The 21,678-nt window shown below is 60.6% G+C and overlaps 1 protein-coding gene across 1 annotated transcript in view; it reads left to right on the top strand.

Annotated features, from left to right (window-relative positions):
- TSNARE1 (t-SNARE domain containing 1) overlaps positions 1-21,678 on the top strand; it is a gene marked incomplete at its 5' end in the record, with an annotated part of 100,067 nt that overhangs the window by 72,092 nt on the left and 6,297 nt on the right. Inside the window, one exon of the mRNA XM_079722556.1 lies at positions 13,947-14,052. Within this exon, the coding sequence (XP_079578682.1) occupies positions 13,947-14,042 (96 nt within the window). The 3' untranslated portion in view covers positions 14,043-14,052. The remainder of the gene's footprint in view (positions 1-13,946; positions 14,053-21,678) is intronic.

Here is a 21,678-nt window from a genome sequence, read left to right as displayed (position 1 = left end):
CAACTAAGTCTTTCACTTCAAAAATCGTGTTTTTCATTTCTAGAAGTTCATATCTTTTTCAGATCTTCTGTTCATTCTTAATAGTCCCTTGTTACCTCTTGATGACCATATCTTTCATTCTTTAGACATTTTATCCTTACGTTTCCCTCAGTTTTTACAGTCTCTGGTTGCCTAATCTATTTCTTGAGCTGCCTGCCTTCTTCCTAGTTTGATGATGTTTGATTACAAGTCTGTGGCTTCACTGAGTTGGAACTGGGGGACTTCTCATCCAGAGAGCATTTAATTCTGCTCTTCCAGCCGCCAGGGCCGCTACGGTATTGTAACCACATCTGTGGAGTCTGGCCTCCCTTTCTGCAGGAGGTTGGCAGCGTGGCCCCTGGGTGGTCCCCCCGCTGGCTGCTGACGTCTCAGCCCTGCTTCCTGATTCTCCTGCCCAACTCTCTGGGGTTGCTTTCTGAAGGAGGGAGTTCCTGGGAGACCACCCCCTCAGATGGGACTCAAAGAGTGCCCCTTCCAGGGTCCTGAAGTGGGGGGGGGGGTCCCAGGAGCACCGGGTCAGCCCAGCACTGTGAGCTTCTTCGCTGAGCTTGGGTCTGGAGGATCTGACCTGCACTGGACACTGATTCCTCCAGGGCCCGCTGCAGGGCAAGCTGGCACGGGCCCTGCCCAGGCCGGGAATCGGGGGGTGAAAACAGCTGTGGAAGCTGCAGGGCCTCCTCCTGGGAGGTGGGGAGAAGGCGTGACACTCTGCTTAGGGGAATCAGTTGCATCCCTGTCCCTCCCATGGGGACACCTCCCCACAGACTTCGGTGTCCCAAGGTGGGTCCTTTTTGCCTGAACCCAAAGGAAAGACTCTCAAGGAGTGTGCCTCTGTCAAGAGCAGGCTGGGGGTGGGGTCTCCCGGTCAGCACTGCCTGACATGGGGGGCCTGGGGGAGGGGGTGGCCCCTCTGTTTCCCTGCTCTTCTCCTTGTCTGGGGGCGGGGGTGGACTGTGGTCCCTTGTCTGTGATGTTGATGATGATGTTGAGGAGGAGAAGGCCAGGGAGGAGGAGTCTCACTGAGATGAATGCCTCTCATTTCCTGGTTGTTCAGCCCCAGGCTCTGGGCTCAGCACTAATGAGATCTCTTAATCCTTCCAGCAGCCTGGGCATTGGCCGTGCTCAGCCCCATTTGGGAAGAGGAGACTGAGGCTCGGTGTTCGAGGACCGGCCAAGGTCACTGAGCTAGGAAGTGGTACGGTTGGGTTCACATTCAGAGGCTTTCCACCAGCGGACCTGGGCCCACACAGGAGAGTGGAACCCTGGGGGCCTCCCTGGAGCAGGTGTTAGGAGCCGCATGTTCACAGCCTGCCCTGCGCATCTCTCCCTCGGCTCACATCTTTGGGTTCGCAGGGGCAGGGAGTCCCAAGGGCATGGTCAGGCTGTGGGGTTTCTGAGAATTCACACTTGGCACAGGGACTGGACAGGGACCAGCCATGCAGGGCAGGCTTCTGGGGACAGTGCCGGGGGTCGTGGCAACCTCTGGGCACTGCAGGCAGGGGAGGGTTCTGTTGCAGGCTGGGGTGGAGCAGGGAAAGGGGGTCCTGGGAGGAGCTGGAAGACGTGCGGGGGCAGCACACGGGCAGGGCGGGAGCGTGCGGCCCTCTCTCCGTCCTCTGCCTCTCAGTACCTGCCTGGGCGTCCGCCTGCTGGACGGTGGCGAGCTGCTGGCTGGGGTCCACGGGTCCTCACCCAGTGCGGGCACTCGGCTGGTGGTGGCGGAAGGAGCGGGGACAGAGGGGACGGAATTGCCGGGCGTGGTGGTGACGGGGGGTGACCTGGGGGCCCGGGGAAGCCGTGCATATAGGGCTCCGGGGTCTGGGGAGCCTGTGCATGTCCCATGCAGCTGGGAAGGGGTGGGGGTACCAGAGGCCAGAGTCCTGGTGCCTGAAAGAGACAAAGAGGCTCCTTCTCCTGGAGAAATCGCTGGCGGAGGTGGGGCGTAATCACATCATTAGGTAAAATAGATGGGCTTCCCTGGATGGGGCAGGCACGCCACCGCCCTCGGCGAGAACCTTGGAGGCCCAGGCAAGTGGGGCAGGACGGCAGGGACGGGGAAAAGCAAACAGAGGCTTGTCTCTAACAGGCCTGCCCTCCACCCCTGCTCTGACACTCGCTCTAAGTAGGATGTGTTGAAAAGCTGCCAGGTACAAGCGTGGAGGCTGCAGCCCAGCACGGACGAGCACGAGTGCAGCCTCGTCATGCGCGCTGCCCGAGAGAAGCGTCTGCCCCCCCAGGGTGCAGAGCCTCCTGCCCCTGCCCGGCGTACACTGCGGGGGTCCCTGGGCTTTCACCCCGGGAGCAGCCATACCCAGGGTGATCCCCTAGAGCCTGGAGGTTGTTGGTTAACAAGCATGAAGGCGTGCATGTTCATAGCATGAAGTCACCAGGGACCATTGCGTCACCTCCTTTGATTCCACGAGACCTGTTCATTATCGCGTTTTGTAGATGAGAAAACTGAGGCTCAGAGGGGCCAGGTCGCCCAGCTAGCGCGGGGTGGCAGAGACCGGAGACCTGCCCGTTCTCAGGGAACCGCCCTCGTGCCGGGCCCTTTTAGATGGAGCAGCTTGTGCAAGGCCTGTGGATTCCTTGTGTGGTATTGGTCACCAAGGCAGCCCACAAAAATACGAACCCCTACCATGTGCCAGCCGCTGTTCCCAGGGCTCAGTGAACGATAGTGACAAAGACCCTGCCCTGATGGAGCTGACGCTGCCGTGACGGGAAGCAGACGTGACCAGGAGTGAAGGAGACATCCAGCTCGGCTCCTGGGAGAACGAGCAGAGAGATGAGTCGGGGAGGGCTGGCCAGTGCGTAGAGCAGGAGGTGCCCTCTTAGATAGGATGGTCAGCAAGGGATAGCTGACAGGGTGACAAAGGGACAGAGACCTGCGGGAGGTGGGCTGGGTCGCGTGATATCCAGGGACGAGCACCCAGGCGGAGGGATAGTGCGTGTGGAGGCCCCTACCCCGCTCAGCCCACGCCAGCGCTGCCCCCTCGGTCCAGGGACACCAAGTGTCCCCTGCCTCAGGGCCTTGGCACGTACTGCCCTCCTGCCTGGACTGTGCTCGGAGACTGGGGAGAGGTAATTTGGTGGGCTTGCTCGTGCCTGATGTGTCCAGAAGGTCATCTGGCACGGGGAAGGGGTCCAGGGGAGGCTCAGCGCAGAAACGAGGGAATGGGGGTCAGGGCTGAGGGCCGGGGGCTGTGACCTCTTTGGGGCGTGAGTTTCAGCCCGGATGCTGCCACCCCACAGATCCCTCCTCCTGCCTCTCCTGTGGGCCTCCCGGTGGGAGGGGTGGGGGGACGTCTGGAGGAGCGGGAACTTTGTTACAGAAGCTCATTCAGCCAAAACACAAAACCAAAAATCAAACAGAAAGTTCCCCATAACCCCACCTCCAAAGGAAACACTGCTGACAACGTAACAGTTGTGATGCTTCCAGTGATCGGATCATCACGCACACGCGTGTGCACGTGTATTACACAGACGGGAGTTGCCGGTGGGGAGGCTGCCCTCGCCTTTCACTCCTCGGGCCTCCCCGGGTCCAGGAGGCTCTGCTGTTGGCTGTGCCCCGACTGACCGACCCGGCGCCTGATAGGCGGGCGGCCTCAGGAGCATCTCCGGTTCACACTTGCTGTGGCGACCATGTGGCCGTGAGTGCCCGTCACTTCCTGTGTAGCCCCCGCTGGCACTGCTGGGCCGGGGAGCCTATGTGGAGCCTTCTAGCTGTTACTGAGTGCCCTTGAACCTGGAGGAGGTCCCACCCGTGGACCCCACCCCCAACGTGGCAGGAAGAGCCTGGCCCAGACCGCTGGCTTGGTTCAGCTGCCTTTGCATCTCAGCCGAGCTGACCGGCAGCGTGGCCGCCACCGGCAGGAGGACACAGGAGGGGCTTAACCCACCAGCAGGACCTTCTGTTTGAGCTGCTGATGAGTAGGGAGCCTGCTTTGGGTCTGGCATGTGGCAGATACTGTGCCCCTGGGCACCCCCGAGGTCGGTCACCTGGCCCATTTTACAGCCAGTGCCTGGGGTCCAGCTCCCGGCCCTCCTCTGTCCCCACTGGCAACACGGCCCAGGGTGGGGTGCCAGGCCTGGCCCAGCCACGCCCTGCGACCAGAAGTCATGGTCGGGGAGGGGAGGGCAGACCAGCTCACCTGTCCTGATCAAGGGGCAGGGCACGCATGGGGTGGGGCTCTGGCCCCGGGGGTACTGGACCCAGCCTTCTGGTCAGGACTTGAGCCAGCTGGAGAGTGGACAAGGACAGTTCAGGCCCTGGAGGGACAGGCCTGCGGCCCGTGCAGGACCTGGCTTGGCCTAGGGGGCCTCAGCTTCCTGATGGAGCAGCAGACAAGCCCAGAGCTCTCAGCCGCCCTCGGGCTCCAGCCTCGGGGTGCGTGCCCCCGAGGCCCTGTCTTAGGACACAGAATCCCTAAATCAAGTCATAATTCTGAAATTTTCCCCCATTAAAATGTGCCCATTTTAATAATTACAGCATTTGTAATCCACTTAGAAAACATGGTATTTTTGATGCTAACACTTAAGAAACAATCCGTTCCACACCCATCCATCCAAATGGCTCCGATTTTGAATAATTCTTTTGAAATGGAGTCTAAATATATACAAATAGATGTTTCTGAACTGTCATGTATTCTGAATACATTTGTTTGAGAAGTGGCTTCTGAGGAAGGGGGTGGGAGCCCAATGGCTTCTGAGGAGGGGACGAGGGTGCCCAAGGGTCAGAGGGAAGGGGCTGGTGGGGAGAGGGGTCGAGACAGGACAACAGAGACCACGTGGCCCCAGGAGTCCCCCTCGCTGGGAGCCCCTGGGTGAGTCATCGCCCTTCTCTGGGCTTCCTGCTCCCCAGGGCCTCGGGGACCAGCCCCCAGGGTCCCTGCAGATGGTGGCAGCGGGGGCGGGGGAGGGAGCAGAGTGGGTGTTGGTCCCACTGAGTCCCAAGCTGACACTTGATGCTCAAATGCCCTCACCCCTGCCACCCCGGCCCTCCCTCCGTCCTCCGCCACAGAGCCCCTAGCTGCTGGAGATGGGGGATTCCAGGGTCCGAGCCCATCTGGCCCACTCGTCAGGGCACAGCGAGTCCAGAAGGGCCCAGAGGGCTGGCCTGATGGCTCAGCACATGTTGGACCTCCGGCCTCCAGCCCTGGGCCCTGGAAGAGGCTCGCGCTTCAGTGAGCACCTACTGTATGCGGGCCCTGCTGGCCTGGGACACCTGTGACGGGGCTGCCCTTGAACTAGAGGCTGAAGGGACGGAGAAATGAGCCGTGCCAGGTCCAGGAGGGGCATCCACCTTCAGAGAACCCATGGGGAGGGGTGTCATTGTCCCCAGTTGTCACATGAAGAAACTGGGGCTCAGAGAGGGGAGGTGACTACCCGAAACAGCTCAGAGGGGCTGGTGTGACAGAGGAGCCAGGCGCAGGCCACTCTCTGGCGGGGGGGGATGCATAGAAGAGGGGACGGGGAGGGGGGCTGCCAGGACAGGCTGAGGTCCTGCCACGGGTGTGGGTGAGTTGCTTCCCCTCTGGTGTGTCTGGGGGACGCAAGGGCCTGTGCAGCGTGCACTGTGCAGCCATGGTCGTCACTAGGTCGCTTCCTGTCCTGCCTGCCGTGGCCACGACATTGCTATGGCTGAGTCAGAGAACAGTCGGCGGGGGCAGAGTCTAGGCCGGGCAACCAGTGGGGCCAGGGGGGCAGGGAGGTGGGTAGCGCCGGGCCTGCACGTCCCACCCCGGAGCTGCTCCAGGGCCTCCCCACCCCACTCCCACCAGGCCCATCCCTGGCGCAGGGTTGGGGGGCTGGGGCCTCTCCTTCGGCCACTCCACCGGCGCCATCTTGGGGTGCAGTTACAGCAGGCGGGTGTAGGGGTCGGGCCTGGAGGGGCTGGGGGCCTGGAGGGCCCTCTCACACCCACCACCCAGGCCCCTGCCCTGGGGACTGTCCCGGGGGACTCTGCCGGCACCGCTTTCTTTGCTCTCCCAGGACTGTGTTACTTGTCGGAAGTTTCCTTCTGTGCCCTGCACTGACTCTGTCTTTGAGTTTCTGTGTTTGTTTTGTTTTCTGTCCTTTGCAGTGGGTACCCTGCAACTCTCTGGGGTCCCTGATGTCTGCGTGTACTTAGGGCTGGGGCGCTAACATGCTGGCTGGAAGGGGCTTCGAGAAGTGTGAGCCATTGTGAGCTTTACTGGGGTCACAGCTTCCCTGGGCCGGCTGGGTCTTTGGAGAAAGCTCTCCCTGCGGGGCTCAGGGCCGGCGCTGCTGACTCTACCTACCCCGAGCCCTGCTCTGACCCCCAGCTTCTGCTCCCCTCCCTCGGCCTGGAGTCCCAGAGCCCAGGGTCTCAGAGAATTCTTCCAGAGAACAGCCCTTGTCCCCGGGGCCGGGGAGGAGCCTGGGGGTGGGTCTCAGCACTTTAAGCCAGCATCCTCCTGCCCTCCCCTGCCTCAGAGGCCCTGCTTGTCCAGTATTCTGGGAGCCAGGGTCTTGCTTCTCACTGTGGCCGTGCCCCGGGGGTCACCTCCTTGCCCTGCTCAGCCAGGATCACCTCCAACAACCTCCAGCCCCTGTGCCTCGCACTTGCTGTCTTTGCTGAGGTGCACACCCTGGGCCCTCGTTTTAGGGGAAGGGGGAACAGGCAGAGGGCAGCCCGTGGGTGAGCACATTGGACTGACCAGCCAGCGTCCACCCTTCCTCACTGCGGACACGAGCCTGTGGAGGCCTGAGGGCCGTGTCTGCAGAGCCCCTCCCCGGACCCTATGGCTGGGATGGCTGCTTTGCTCCTCTTGGGCATCTTGCTTCCACTAAGTCCTGCTGAGCTCAGGGCAGCAATCCTCCTGAGGGTCATGGTCACCTTCAACAGGTGTAGAGGGAAGGAGGCAAGTTTGGTGCAGAGGGAAGCAGGGCCAGGGACCCCAGAGACAGCTCCCGTTGCAGCCAGGGAGCACCTGGGAGGCCATCCTGGAGGCGGTGATGCTGGAGTTGGGTTTTAAAGAGTGAGGAGGAGTTCTCTGAGTGAAGAGCTGCAGAGGCAGAGGGAGGGACATGTGGGAAGGCCCTGCAGGGCTGGGACGTGCCGAGCAAGCCCCCTTCCCAAACCATCACATAGCCACCCCTTCTCACAGCAGGAGTGGGCCAGACCAGGCCAGGCCAGGCCAGGCCAGGGGGAGGCCGCAGCCTCACTGAAGTGACAGGAAGCCAGCCGGCATCCTGTGCTGGGGCTGGGAAGGTGCAGCTCTTCCTAGCCAGGGAATTAATTCAACAATTACTGCACCAGGACTTCTTCTGACCCCATGCAGCTGACACTAATTGGGCCCCAATCAAGAGCGTAATTTAGGTTAATTGGCTCCCCACAAATTAATTTGGCCAGCCCCATCAGCCTCCTTCAGTGTGGGGCCGCCGTTTAAGAGTGATTAATCAGCTGATGGCTGACAGCCGGGGCACCCGGAGTGTGGGGAGTGAGGCGGGAGGCAGGCAGGAGACCCCCTCCTGGGTGGGGAGGCAGGGCTGAGGTCCCCCTACTGGCTTCACCCGCCCTGTCCCCCTGGCGTCTTCTGCTCTTTCCCTCTGTGTGGTCTCTGAGCAGCTTTGTCCCCACACCCCTACTGAGGGGCTGTGGGCGAGCTGCACTTCCCAAGCCTCAGTGTTTGCACCTCTGAAATGGGTGTGCTCGGGCCCCTCGCAGTGCTGTCCTGAGGGTGCTGGTCAGTGTGTAGGACCCAGCACCTCTCCACGGGGATTGAGGCAGGCAGCCACCAGGGCGGGGCTGCTTTGTGTCTTGGGAGCCTCTGCGTGGAGCCTGCTCCCTGGGGCCCTCGTGATGGTCCTGTGAGGACAGGACCTGGACAGAGGGCTGGGAGACTCTGGGCCATCCACCAGCATTGCTCCCAGACAGTGACCTGTGGTCCTTGCTGCCTGGACATGCCCAGTGCAGGTGCTCCCCATCTCCGGAGGCATCTGCAGCCCTGACAGCATCCTTGCTGAGGCCACCTCCTCCACTGTAGGACGTGATGGCCTTGATGGACCCTCAGCCTTACTGGTCTCTGGGCCCTCGCATCCTGCACCCAGCTCCTGGGAGGTCAGAAACAGGGCCCAAGGGCACCCAGGGCGGCGAGGGCAGTGGATGAGCAGGGCTGAGGTGGAGCAGCACCTGTGCTATTGTGGGGGGCGCCCAGGGCTGGCCTGGATGAGGCCCGAGACTCCGCTGGACCCATGAGCTCTTTGTCAAAAGGCCCCTGGCACCCAGGGGCATTGCTGCTCCCCAAGGTCAGCGGAGGAGATGGACCAGGGCCTGCTCTGTTAGTCAGCTCAGGCTGCTGTAACCGACCCCACAGACTGGGTGGCTGAAATGGTGGACATTTATTGTCTCACGGTTCTGGAGGCCAGAAGTCCAAGATCAAGGTGTCGGCACGGCTGGCTGCCTTTTTTTTTTTGCCTTCTTTTTTTAATTTTTATTTTATATTGGAGTATAGTTGATGAACAATGTGTTAATTTCAAGTGTACAGCAGTGATTCAGTTATACATCTACATGTATCTATTCTTTTTCAAATTCTTTTCCCATTTAGGTTATTACAGAATATTGAGCAGAGTTCCCTGTGCTCTACAGTACGTCCTTGTTGGTAATCTATTTGAAATATAGCAGTGCATACATGTCAGTCCTAAACTCCCAATCTATCCCTCCCCTCCACCCTTCCCTCTTGTAACTAGAAGTTCCTTCTCTACATCTGTCAGTCTGTTTCTGGTTTGTAAATAAGTTTATATCTTTTTAAGATTTTTTACTATTTAAAAAATTTTTATTTATTTATTTTTGGCTGCATTGGGTCTTCGTTGCTGCACACGGGCTTCCTCTAGTTGCGGTGAGCGGGAGCTACTCTTCGTTGCGGTGTGTGGGCTTCTCATTGCGGTGGCTTCTCTTGTTGCGGAGCATGGGCTCTAGGCATGGGGGCTTTTGTAGTTGTGGCACGTGGGCTCAGTAGTTGTGGCTCGCGGGGTCTAGAGCGCAGGCTCAGTAGTTGTGGTGCACGGGCTTAGTTGCTCTGAGGCATGTGGGATCTTCCCGGACCAGGGCTTGAATCCATGTCCCCTGCATTGGCAGGCGGATTCTTAGCCAGTGCACCACCAGGGAAGCCCCATTTTTTTTAGATTCCATATATAAGCGATATCATATGATGTTGTCTTTCTCTGTCTGACTTACTTCACTTAGTATGATAATTTCCAGGTCTATCCATGTTGCTGCAAATGGCATTATTTCGTGCTTCTTAGTGGCTGAGTAATATTCCATTGTGTATATATAAGACATCTTCTTTATCCATTCATCTGTCAATGGGAATTTAGGTTGCTTCCATGTCTTGGCTTTTGTAAACAGAGGAAAACATAAGCAGAACGCACTTTGACATAAATCGAAGCAATATCTTTTTCCATCCGTCTCCTAGAGTAATAGAAATAAAAACAAATATAAACAAATGGGACCTAATTAAACTCAAAAGCTTTTGCACAGCAAAGGAAACCATAAACAAAATGAAAAGACAACCCTCAGAATGGGAGAAAATATTTGCAAATGATGTAACTGACAAGGGATTAAACTCCAAAATTTACAAACAGCTCATGCGACTCAATATCAAAAAAACAAACAACCCAATCAAAAAATGGGCAGAAGACCTAAATAGACATTTCTCCAAAGAAGACATACAGTTGGCTAAGAGGCACATGAAAAATGCTCAACATCACTAATCATTAGAGAAATGCAAACCAAAACTACAATGAGGTACCACCTCCCACTGGTCAGAGTGACCATCATCAAAAAATCTACAAACAATAAATGCTGGAGAGGGTGTGGAGAAAAGGGAACCCTCGTGCACTGTTGGTGGGAATGTAAATTGATGCAGCCACTATGGAGAACAGTATGGAGATTCCTTAAAAGAACTAAAAATAGGGCTACCATATGATCTTGCATTCCCACTCCTGGGCATATATCTGGAGTAAAACATGGTTCGAAATGATACATGCACCCCTATGTTCATTGCAGCACTGTTTAGAGTAGCCAAGACACGGCTGGCTCCTTCTGAGGCTCTGAGGGAGACTCTGCCCCTCCTGGGCTTGTAGACAGCCATCCGCGTGTTCACACAGTGTTCTCCCTGTGAAGCTGTGTGCAAATTTCCCCTTCTTACAAGGACGCCGGTCAGATGACCTCTCTTTAACTTGATGGCCTCTGTAAAGGCCCCATCTCCAAATAAGGTCCCATTCTGAGGTCCTGGGTTTAAGACTTCAGCATGTCTTTCTGGGGAACACAATTCAGCCTGTAACAATGGACGTCCCAGGTCTGTGGCCTGGTGTCCTCCACAGCAGGGGGCCAGGGTGGAGACCAGTGTGGGGTCATGAGAGCTTGATGTGGACGAGAGCGCCCCCCACCAGCTTGGAGAGTAGGGGTTTATGGGGTCCGAGGCCCCGACCATCCATCCAGCAGCCCCTGCCCAGGTCCCTGGGCCACTCCTGCCTTTATAAATGGCCCAAGCTCCATGCAAATGAGCCATGCCCACTCTAGCACCTTGAGGGCCTTTCCAGACCCTCTCCCTTATCAAACGCAGCGATATGAACAGGACAACTCATCCTGCCCCCTTAGGAAGTCTCCTCCACGCTTTCCTGGAGGGTTATGGATGTGGTCAATACCCTTTCATCAGCAGCTGGAAAGGTCAGCCCATCAGTCGAGGTGGTGTCCAGGGCAGCTGCCTGCTCCCCAGAGCGCGGGGAGGGGCTCCCATCTCACTGGTTGCTCCTGGGGGGGGCGAGGTGCGGCCTCCAGCTGAGGGACCTGGGCTGCTGCCTACCCCCCACCCTGCTGCTGGCACTGAGCTGGGATGAGGCCCGCAGCTCTGGGCAGCCCAGCCCCGCAGGAGCTGGATCCTCTGCACGGGAGCTCCCTCCCGGTGGGTGAGGCTGCAGGTGCGGGGGCTGAGCAGAGGCTGGGGGCTCTGCCCTGTGCCAGGAGGGGACCGGGGGCTGCGGAGCATCACGCACCATCAAAGCCTGCCTCTGCCTCTGCCATATGTCTTCGCCCAAGCATCTGGTGGCCCCTGGGCCCCGCCTGTCATCGCCCACCCGCCTCTTCCCCTTGAAGTCGGTGGAGAGGCCCCACGTGGTTTGCTGGGGGGAAGAGAAGGGGCGGGAAGCGGCTGGGCTTGGTGGAGGCTGGGTGCGGGCTCAGAGGGCCCTGGGACGTCACGCGCCTCCCCCCTTCCCCTCAGGTGACCTCTCCTGCTTCTCTTGCGGTCACTCTCCCTCCAGCCAGGTCCCCGGCTGCTGTGGCTCCCAGCTTCCCTGCATCCCCTCCCCTCTTCTGTTCAACCCGGCGGGGGTGGGGTGGGGCGTGGAGGGTGGACGACGGGGGACCAGGGAGAGACAGGCCTCGTGCAGATCACACCCAAGCAGGCGCTCGGCCGCTGTCCAGTGTGGGGCCAACTTGAGGGTCCCCCGAAGGCTGATCTGGGCCGGGCTGGGCAGGCACAGGCCCAACCCCTCCTCCCTCCTACCCCAGCAGGTGGGGAGCACTTGGCCAGTGCCGGCCACGCCACTGGGCTCTGCCTGCGCCGCACCGATGGGAGAGCCGGGACAGTGACGCTGGTGTGACCATCCGGAGGCTGAGAGGCCAGTGGTGTGCCCCAGGTCACATGGTCAGGCTGTGACATGAGGACGGGGTTTGAAGCCTGCCCTGCCTGACCCCAGCGGCTGTGTTCCTCACGGGCATCCAGATTCCCACACATGTCCCCGTCGGTCTTCGTTGGGGGCCTGGGTGTGCTAGGGGGGCTGAGTACCCTCAGGGCACACCTTGCTGGACGGCAGCGGCCCTTCTGGGAGGGGTGTGGCGTGTTACGCACAGGCTCTGCAGCCACGTGCCGGCTTTGAATCCTGATTGCGGTTCACGAGCTGGAGGCTCTCTGAGCCATCCCCTCATCTGCAGACATGTGTCGACAGGACCCGCCTGCCAGTGCCGGGCGAGGCTCTGAGTGCACGCAACCCGAGTAGGACATGGGGCTCGTCACAAGGTTTCGGGAAGGAGTGGCTGTCCTGCTGCACGGGACAGTGGGCATGGGTGCTGTCCAGGGTCCTGCAGGGCCCCTGGCTCGGAGCACCTTCCCTCTGAGCCCTCTCCCTGCCAGGAGGGCTGTGGGTTTCTGGCCTCCTGCCCAGCCCAAGCTGTGCGCTCCCTGAGGGCTGTGTCTGATTCACTCTGGCCCCTCCCAGCCCCTCCCAGCTGGCGTGTCTGGGCAGTAGTGTGACTTGTGACAGTAGCTGGGCAGCGGGGCAGAGAGGCCTGAACCTCAGATCTGCCCCACACCATCTGTGAAGACTGGAGCAGGTCACTTAACCTGTCTGAGACCAGCGTCCTGGCCCAGAACACAGTGACAATACTTGTTCCCAGGCCTGGGAGGCAGGGCTGTTCTGATGATGGCTGGTCTTCAGGCTGGTGTGTGGGTCCCTCCCAAAATGGAAAGACACCAAGGCAGCTGAGATGGGGGCCAGTCATCCATCCAATGCCCAGCAGATCTGAGACACCGCCCTAGACCCAATCCTCACCCCAAAACTCATTGCTTTGGGAGGACACTGACCCCCCAACCAGAGTTCAGTCCCACCTACTCCAGGAACTGCCGCCCACTACCCTGTCCCTGCCAGTCTCTTCCCTTCCCCACAGCTGAGTAGATGCTCCACTGTCAACCCTCACTCTAGAGCCTAGAGCCCCCTTGAGAAAGTGGGTGGACATAAGCGCCAATGGATGGATGGAGGGATGGATGGGTGTATGGACTGGCGAGTGGGTGGGTGAATGAGTGGGTGGAATAATGAATGGGTGAAGGAATGACCAGCCTCAACATCCACCTAATGGCTCAGGTGAGCTGCCTGGGGACTCACTCTTGACCTGTTTCACTTCTCTCCAACACCCCGTCACAGCCGGGTCCTAAGGATGCCCCTCCCGGTCTCGCCTCTGTCCTCTCTGGTCCCCCGTTTCTGCACTAGAGGCCCCTGTCCTTCCAGGGATCAGCCTTCCTGCTTCTCCTCCCCTTTCCTACCCATCCTCCTATTTTCTTCCTAAGTGGCCTCTTCACTAACTCTCTAGAACATGTCACTCCCCTGCTTACAGTTCCTCACTGTGCTATCTCAGGGGTGCTGTCCAAACCTCTCTGTGATCTGCGGGCCTGACCCACCCATCTCCCTTCCCCTTCCCCATCCCGCGGATACTTGATGACCTACCAGATTATTTTAAGCTCTCGCTTTTCTCCAGGCTCTCCCTTGGTCCCTTACCTCCTACCTCCTGGCCGGTCTGGGGAGTCACACCCCCTCCACCCAGGACCTAGAGGAGGCATCACTTTCTTCATGAAGCCTCCCAGCCCTCCCTAATGAGTTTCCCAGCCCAGATCTGTGTGTCTTCCCATCCATGAGGCCTCCTGGTGGGCCCAGAAGTTGTTAACTTTATAATAACCACAACAGTGTCCAGGAATGAGAAGAGTGTCTGGTGAGGACTTCACATCGGGCATTTGCCAGACCCCAGCCTATGTACTTTCCATGCACCATCTTCATTAAGGTTTCAAGTGTCCCTGTGGAGTCCATGGCATCATCTTATGCTTTCAGAAGAATCCAAGGTCCCAAGAAGGGATGTGGCTAAGATCCTGGCTCGAGGACGGCAAACCAGGAGCCACCCCCAGGCCTGGCTGCCTCTGGAGCTGTGGGAATCCCGCGGGCTCTCCTGCCTCCTTCCCTGTGATCCTGGCTCCAGGGCCAGCCCAGAGCAGATCTTGAAGGAATATGTGCCAGCTCAGGGCAGAGCCCCTTACAAGTCACAGGCCCACTGTCCCCCAGGATGGGAGGCGGTGGGTGGGGACAAGACACGACAACAACCTCTCTCTCTCTCCCAGCTGCAGAGACCCAAGGTCAAGTGCTACCTCCCGTCGGCTGGAGTCACCGTCCTGCTGGTCATCATCCTCATAGTCGCCACCTCTATCCGAAAGTGATGCCACTGCGGTAAGTGCCCTTCCTGCCCCCACACCGTCCACCTGTCCTCCTCTTACCCATCCACCCATCTACCCATTTTATTTTTGCAATACGTGGACCTCTCACTGCTGTGGCCTCTCCCGTTGCGGAGCACAGGCTCCGGACGCGCAGGCTCAGCGGCCATGGCTCACGGGCCCAGCCTCTCCGCGGCATGTGGGATCCTCCCGGACCGGGGCACGAACCCGTGTCTCCTGCATTGGCAGGCGGACTCTCAACCACTGCGCCACCAGGGAAGCCCATCTGCCCATTTTTGATCCATCCTTCCATCCATCCGTCCATCCATCCACCCATGCATTTATCCATCCATTCATCCTCCTCTGTGTTAGGCACAGGCTGGGCCCTGGTGACCACTGGTGAACAAAGCAGAGGGGAACCCTGTGTTCCTGGGACTGACAGCCTTGGGGCAGGCTCTCCTGAAGCTCCCCTCTGTGTAAGCACTGACTTCCAGAAGGTCATGGCTGGCAAGTCCCCTGGGGCAGTCGTGAGCAGAGCGTGTTGGGTCGTGCAGCGGGCCTGTGCTGGGAGCCCGGGGAAGCAGCAGGGAGCGGCCCCTCGTGGGGAGAGTTGTCAGGGAGCTTCACGGGCTCCTGGGGAAGAGGGGGTGCTGAGACCTGGATGGGATGGGGTTGGGGGTCCTGCAGGGCATGGGCTCTGGGCAGGACCCGGAGCAGGCTGGTCTGGGACAGAACATGTGTGGTGCCTTGATGGACCGCTGGAGCCCCGCAGCGTGTTGAGCGGGTGTCTGTTACCTGCTGCCGTGTAACCAATTAGCTTAAAATTCAGGGCCTAAAGCAGCAACAGACGCGTACTGTCACAGTTTATGTGGGTCAGGAGTTGGGCGGTGGCTCAGCTGGGTGGTTCTGCTCAGGGTCTCTCTGGAAGTGCAGACGGATGTCGGCCGGGCTGCATCATCTGAGGGCCCAACAGGGGCTGGAGGATCTTGTTCTGAGCTTCCCCCAGAGTGAGGGCTGCTGGAGAGCCAGGCAGAAGCCACCCTCGTTCTGCTGCTCAAACAGCGTCAGTGCCACTTGCTGCGATGGGCCCCTAAGTGAGTCCAGGGGGCTGACCGTGGGCATCTGGGAGGCTGGCTTCCACGCCCAGGCCATCTGCTCGTGCACTGGCCCTTTAGAAGGACACTTCCGGCTTCAGGGAGGGGCAGAGGAGGGTCAGGTGCCTTGGGGCGCCGGCCTTCATCTTGCCCAGTGTGCCTCCTCTGGGGATCCGGGTATGCAGCGCCTGGGCCCAGCCCTGGGGCATCCGGGTATGCAGCGCCTGGGCCCAGCCCTGGGGCATCCGGGTATCCAGCGCCTGGGCCCAGCCCTGGGGCATCCGGGTATCCAGCGCCTGGGCCCAGCCCTGGGGCATCCGGGTATCCAGCGCCTGGGCCCAGCCCTGGGGCATCCGGGTATCCAGCGCCTGGGCCCAGCCCTGGGGCATCCGGGTATCCAGCGCCTGGGCCCAGCCCTGGGGCATCCGGGTATGCAGCGCCTGGGCCCAGCCCTGGGCCATCCGGATATGCATCGCCTGGGCCCAGCCCTCGGGCATCCGGGTATGCATCGCCTGGGCCCAGCTCTGGGGCATCCGGGTATGCAGCGCCTGGGCCCAGCTCTGGGGCATCCGGGTATGCAGCGCCTGGGTCCAGCTCTGGGGCATCCGGGTATCCAGCGCCTGGGCCCAGCTCTGGGGCATCCGGGTATGCAGCGCCTGGGCCCAGCTCTGGGGCATCCGGGTATCCAGTGCCTGGGCCCAGCTCTGGGGCATCTGGCTATCCAGCGCCTGGGCCCAGCTCTGGGACATGGCAGGGGCCAGGCCAGGGTCTTGGGGAGGAGCAGGCAAGCCACTGAGCTCCATGGCTACCCTCAGGTGTACCCCGTCCCCGTCCCCCGTGATCCCCACCATAGCCTGTGACAGCATCTGGGGTGGGGGTCAGAAGGCGAGGGGCTGCAGCAGCCCCATGGAAGTCACCGCAGTCGGGAGCCCTCGCAGAGGACATGCCACGCAGCCAAGCGAACTCCCTGAGCCCTGGGGCTCCTGGATTTCAGACTTCTCCTAGAAGGGCCCCCTGTCATGAAAGGAGCCGCCCTGGTGAGGCTGAGATGCAAAGTCGGGGTGGGGAGCCCTGGCTGCCATGCTGTCCAGAGCCCTGTCCTCGCTGGGCTGCTTCTGATTAGATGACACTGTCCCCAAGGTGGGGCTGGGGCGCCGCCAGGAGGCCAAGGAGCCAACTTCTGGTCTGCGCTGAGCTTCAGAAGGCGGAGCCTGGGGAAGGGAGACTCCCATTTACTGCCAGCCTACTGTGAGTGGGCACTGCCCATCCATGACCTGGATGGGTCCTCCCCACCTCCTGAGATGGGCAGGATCCCTGCGGCCCTGGATTCAGAAGGTCTTGGATCTCCCCAAAGACGTGCGGCGCGTGACCCAGAAGTTATGTGGCCCCTACGTGTCCCTGCTCAGCTCGTCCACCCTCTGCTGCAGGACTTCTAGACACGAACATTAAGCAGGACACATGGAGGTCCTGCTGCTAAAGTCTTGGTCCTGCAGAGAGAACCCGTGGTGCTTAGAGCTTCTCGGGTGGAGGGAGTGGGCAGGATCGCGGGTAGGACGTGGCTGTGCCTGCCGTGATGCCTGGTGTCTGGGTGAGGTTCCGTGGCTGTCCTGTGCGGCATTGACTGTTGTCTTACCCCGAGCCCAGGCGGCCCCCAGCCAGGGCCCAGGAACAGTGACATGTCCCCCGGCTACTCCGGCCAGGTCTCCAAGGCAGGTGCGCTTTAGCCCAATGAGCGAGCTAAGCGGGTACAGAGGCTGGAGGGGCTCTGGGTGTGGGGGCCTGGGAGGAAGTCTGTCCCTGAGGGTGCCACCGGGGCCTCCCTCCTCGACTGAGTCCTCCAAACAGGTGGGTTCCCATCTGCCCAAGCACGGCTGTGTGCAGACACGCAGGTGCGTTTCTGCCGCGCCCCCTGGCCGCCCCTCCCCACGTCCCAGCCTGCGCTGACCAGGCCGTGCAAGGAGCCCAAAACCAGCCATCGTGGGAGCAACAGTGACCATGGCAACGGCAACGACCACTGTACTGGGTTGATCTGTGTCCCCCCAGACGAACCGCCAGGACCCCAGGATGTGAGTGTATTTGGAAACAGTCTTTGCAGATGTCATCAGTTAAGATGAGGTCAGACTAGAATAGGGTGGGTACTGAATCCAATGACAGGTGTCCTTGTCAGAAGGGGAGGGACAGAGACACGGGAGGAGGCCACATGGAGACGGAGGCAGAGACTCTAGAGATGAGGCCACAGCCAGGGCACACGAGGAGCCACCAGAGCTGGGCGAGGCAGGAAGGACCCTCCCCCGGAGCCTCAGAGGGAGCACGGCCCAGCTGGCACCTTGATTTTGGATTCTGGCCTCCAGAGCTGGGGCGGTCATTTGTGACGGCAGCCCCAGGGCACTGGTAGAGCTCCGTGTGTGTGATGCCTGAGGGGGCACGCGCGTTACTCGGGTTGTCCTGGTCATGGCCTGCGGGATGGGCATCGTCAGCACCGTCCTGCAGGGGAGACTAAGGCTCATGGTCGTAGGCAGGGCGTGTGGCATCCCAGCCCAGGCTCCCCCATGCGTGAGGGGCTGTGGTGACTGGGTCTCCTTGTGCTCCTGTGCCCTGGGGTGGGGACAACTCCCAGTGCTGTGGGCCCGGGGTGGGGAGGGGCTGGCCGGTCTGCCTGGGCTTCCTGATTCCTCCAGCTGCCTCTCCTCTCCTTCAGAGCCACAGCCCGCCTCGCCCTCCTTTTCTCCGAGGTTAGGGATCCATAGTGGCCACCTAGCCCTCCACTTTCTGCTCCGGGCCACTCTCCACTGCGCACTCAGATCTGACTGCAACCCAGGTCAGGGCAGCTCTGTACCCTGAACCCCTCTTGGTGCGAGAGGGGCCCCAAGGAAGCGTTCTTGGGCCAGGGCTGCACGGCCAGCTCATGTAGACCCACGGGGACAGCTGATCCCCCTCCATGAGTCCCCTGGCTGGAGCGGCTGGGCTGCAAGCCATGGCCCCATCCCCGGGGAGATGGAAGACGAGGCTGAGGCCCAGGCCACACGGCCAGCCAGTAGCCACTTATGTGGCCCATGGGCACAGAGGGCAGGAGGGGTCCCCAGCTTCTAGCAGCTCAGAGCCCGGCAGGACAAGCCAGGAGTTCCTGCTCCTACAGCCAGGTCCCAGGCTGTCTGGGTGGGGGTCTGTGGGTGTGGGTGTCTCTGGGCGCCGTGGGACCAGGGGAGCCCTGAGCCCACATAAGGACACCTCATCTCTGGAGTGTCCACCGAGCTGGAAGAGATCCCGTGCGGACACCCCCAGGGCTCTCTGTGACCACTGACCCCCCCACTGGGCCAGGCGGCAGGGGCTCCTGTGGGACCCGGAGGCCCACCCGCCCTGGGACTGGTTTGCACCGAGCGACGGGGCTGCAGCGTCTGCCTCTTTCCCTGCTGCCGAGTTGCTCTGAGGACAAAGGCGGAAAATGGCTAAATATAAACAGCACTTTGAGGAAGGAAAAGGCTCTATTCAAATGCAGGGGGTTGTTATTTCTGCAGAGAAAAGCAGTCCCTGAGGGAGGGGCTCAGGCTCCCTTTCCTACAGCCTCGCACGTGCCTGTTTGTGTAGCTCCGAGGGGAGATGCAGCCCCACCTCACATCCCCACCCGCACCATCCAGGCTGCACAGGAGCACCCCTGCCCGGCTCTCAGGGCTGCGACCCCGCCCGGGCTCAGCTCTTCCCAGCTGCCGAGGTTTGCAAGCCCACTTCTGCCTGGTGCTCACGGGGGCCTGAGGGGCGGGTCAGGACAGGGAGCTCAGCAGAGTGAGGAAGGATGGGGCCCGGCTGCCTTGCTCACCCGGGGTCCCTGCACTCAATGCACAGCCAGCATGAAGGTTCATCTGGGACCAGGGTCGGGGCTCAGCATGGGACCAGGGTCAGGGCTCAGAGTGTGACCAGGGTCAGGGCTCAGCGTGTGACCGAGGTGTAGACTGAGTCTGTGGTCAGGGCTGGGCCTCCTCAGCCCTGGTGAGCACCTGGGAGAACACAGTAGCGGAAGCCGGCGTGCCCATCCTGATTAAGCCCAGCTCCTGGCCTCCACTCCTGATCGCTCTATGGGACCCCCCTTTCCACTTAGGAAAGGGCAGCTGTCTCCAGAAGCACCACCAGGTCGTTTTGTGCGGATCCTGTAGATGAAGGTTTGGGGTCAGGCTCGGCTTTCGGGGACTCGGTTCCTGACGCCAGAAAGAGGAAGTTATGGTGACTCTGAGTGCCCGGCACTGCCCAGGGCACTGCCATGTCCCTGGCTGCCATTCCTCAGGGATGTGAGGGCAGCGGGGCCAGGCCGCAGGGGAGCTGGGTCACCTGTACACTGGTGCAGCTGGCCAGCAGCAGGATTGCCCAGGTCTCGGCCGCGGCTCCTACAGGGAAGGAGCTGGTGGAACCTGTAGACGGAGGTGAGTCCTGGGGGTCTGAGGGGCTCCCCACTCCTCTGTCCTACTGGACGCCCACGATCGCAGCATCTGCACCCCCAGGGCCTCTTTCCACGTGGAACTTCATTCACCACGGACCTGTCTGTGTGTCTGTGTGGGACGTGAGCTCTCTGGGTCCCCAGGCCTGGTTCAGGACGTGGGGAGGGGGTGGGGGAGGGAGCAGGGTGCCCAGGGCAAGTGGGGCCTGTCCTCGGTGGCTCCCTGCTGGAGTCACAAGGCTGCGCCTCAGCAAATAGAAAATTACAGTATCTGGGCAACAATCGATGAAGCATTTTTCACGGGCACAAGAATTTAAGAGGCTCAACAGAGGCTCATAGCAAATCAAGTTTTTAATGTTTTCTGAAAGCCGTGAAGTATCGACCTCAAAGCCATTGATTTCCACTTGGGAAGCAGGTGGTGGGATCTTCATCTCCAGGCTTCTCTGTGCATCTGCAGCTGTGTGTGTGTGTGTGTGTCTGTGTGCATCTGTATGTATGTGTCTGCGTGTGTGTCTGTGTGCATGTGTCTGTGTGTCTGCCTGTGTGTGCACGTGTGTGAGGTCAGGAGGGAGGGACAGAACCCCCTCTTGAGCTACCCGCTCCCCCTCCCCAGGGGCTGCAGTGTTAGGACCCGAGTGTGTCATCCGGACGGGGCAGGAGACGGCTGTGCTCCATACGTGGATTTTGCACTCATCGAGCGCTCGGTAGGAGTTTACACCAGAGGACCTCACTTAATCCTCACCACGGCCCCATGAAGGAGGTGCTGGTGTGTCCCCATTTTCCAGATGAGAAAACTGACATGGAGAGAGATGGAGGGACTTACCCAGAAGGGGGCAATGTAGAGGGGTGAGCCTTCTGGGGTTGGGACTGCCAGGGGAACGCTGCCAAGAAGGCTAAGTGGCCACCCAAGGTCACACAGAGAGACTGTGGTGCCAGGTTCCAGCTTGGGTCCGTGTGATCCTGAGGTCTGGCGGGGCGGGGTCTGCACACAGTCCACGTGGCCTGGGCGCTCAGTGGCGCCGTGACTGGGGTGTGCTCGTGAAGGCGGCTTAGATGGCTGCTCTATGCTGTGCCTGTCAACGGGGGCCTGGTCACCTGGGATCTGGTGAATTTGGGCAGCCCTGCCTGTCCTGCCCCAGCCTGAAGGCACGCCTGCCGGGGGTGCCGGGAGGCTCCCTGAAGGTCGTGTGGCTCCCTAGGGTTTTACACATGGATATCTCCCTCTGGGGTCCAGCACCTGCCTCCCAGAGCCCCGGGTCAGCGGGCAGATGGGCAGAGCCAGGCGAGCCAGGCTGGAGGCCGAGGGAGGAGTGGAAGGGGACTGTGGCCTTCATCACGGCCCCGATCTGAGCCTTGGCCGCCTCATCTAGGGAATGGGGTCATTAGCGCTGCCCTTGGAGTCCCTGCGGCATTGGTGACGAAGGCCTGCGGGCGCCTGGCCCAGAGCAGCCCTGCCCCCAACGACAGGGCTGTCTCCTCGCCACCGCCATTGCTATCACGGTGGTTTTACTGTTACCATGAACCTGCCCTCGTTTATGGAGACGAGGCACAGCTGGCTTTTTCTCTCTGAGGTACCCACGTGGCCCTTCGCCAGCAGGCCCGTGCCTTGTCCTCCCTGTCACCTCGGGCAGGACACGCAGGCACCACTCCCAGCAGCCCAGAGGTCAGGGAGGCCTCTGTCTGATGCAGTAAGCACCCCAGCCCCTCCCGGCCGGCCCCAGGTGGAAGTCAGACCCAGCCCCGCTCTGAGCAGCTCGCACCCAGGGCAGAGGCAGGCCTGGAGGTGCTGAACCGCCAGAAGCAGAGTAGAGGCCGGAAGAGGGGCAGCTATGCCAGGAGGGCTTCCTTGAGGAGGCGGCTCTGGAGCGAGGCGGGTAGGGGCTCCCCCGTCAGGCCCGGAGGCCCAGAGGGCAGGGCCCAGGCGAAGGCACAGTGTCACCGTGGGTGGAGCGCTGAGGCAAGAGCCAGGACCGGCTGGATGGCGTGGCCACGTTCAGGAGGCTTCCTGGGGCTACTGGTCAGGAGCGGCGAGCACTCCCAGCGGGCTCCCGTTCCCTCTGCATGTGGTTGCCCAGCCCTGGGCACTGCCCCCATGGCTGGGCAGATGGCAACATGAGGGGCC

The sequence above is a fragment of the Hyperoodon ampullatus genome (assembly GCF_949752795.1).
Source record: "Hyperoodon ampullatus genome assembly, chromosome: 17".
NCBI classification, from domain to species: domain Eukaryota; kingdom Metazoa; phylum Chordata; class Mammalia; order Artiodactyla; family Ziphiidae; genus Hyperoodon; species Hyperoodon ampullatus.
Note: the sequence above shows the minus strand (reverse complement) of the source record. Positions and strands in the feature narration are given on the sequence as shown.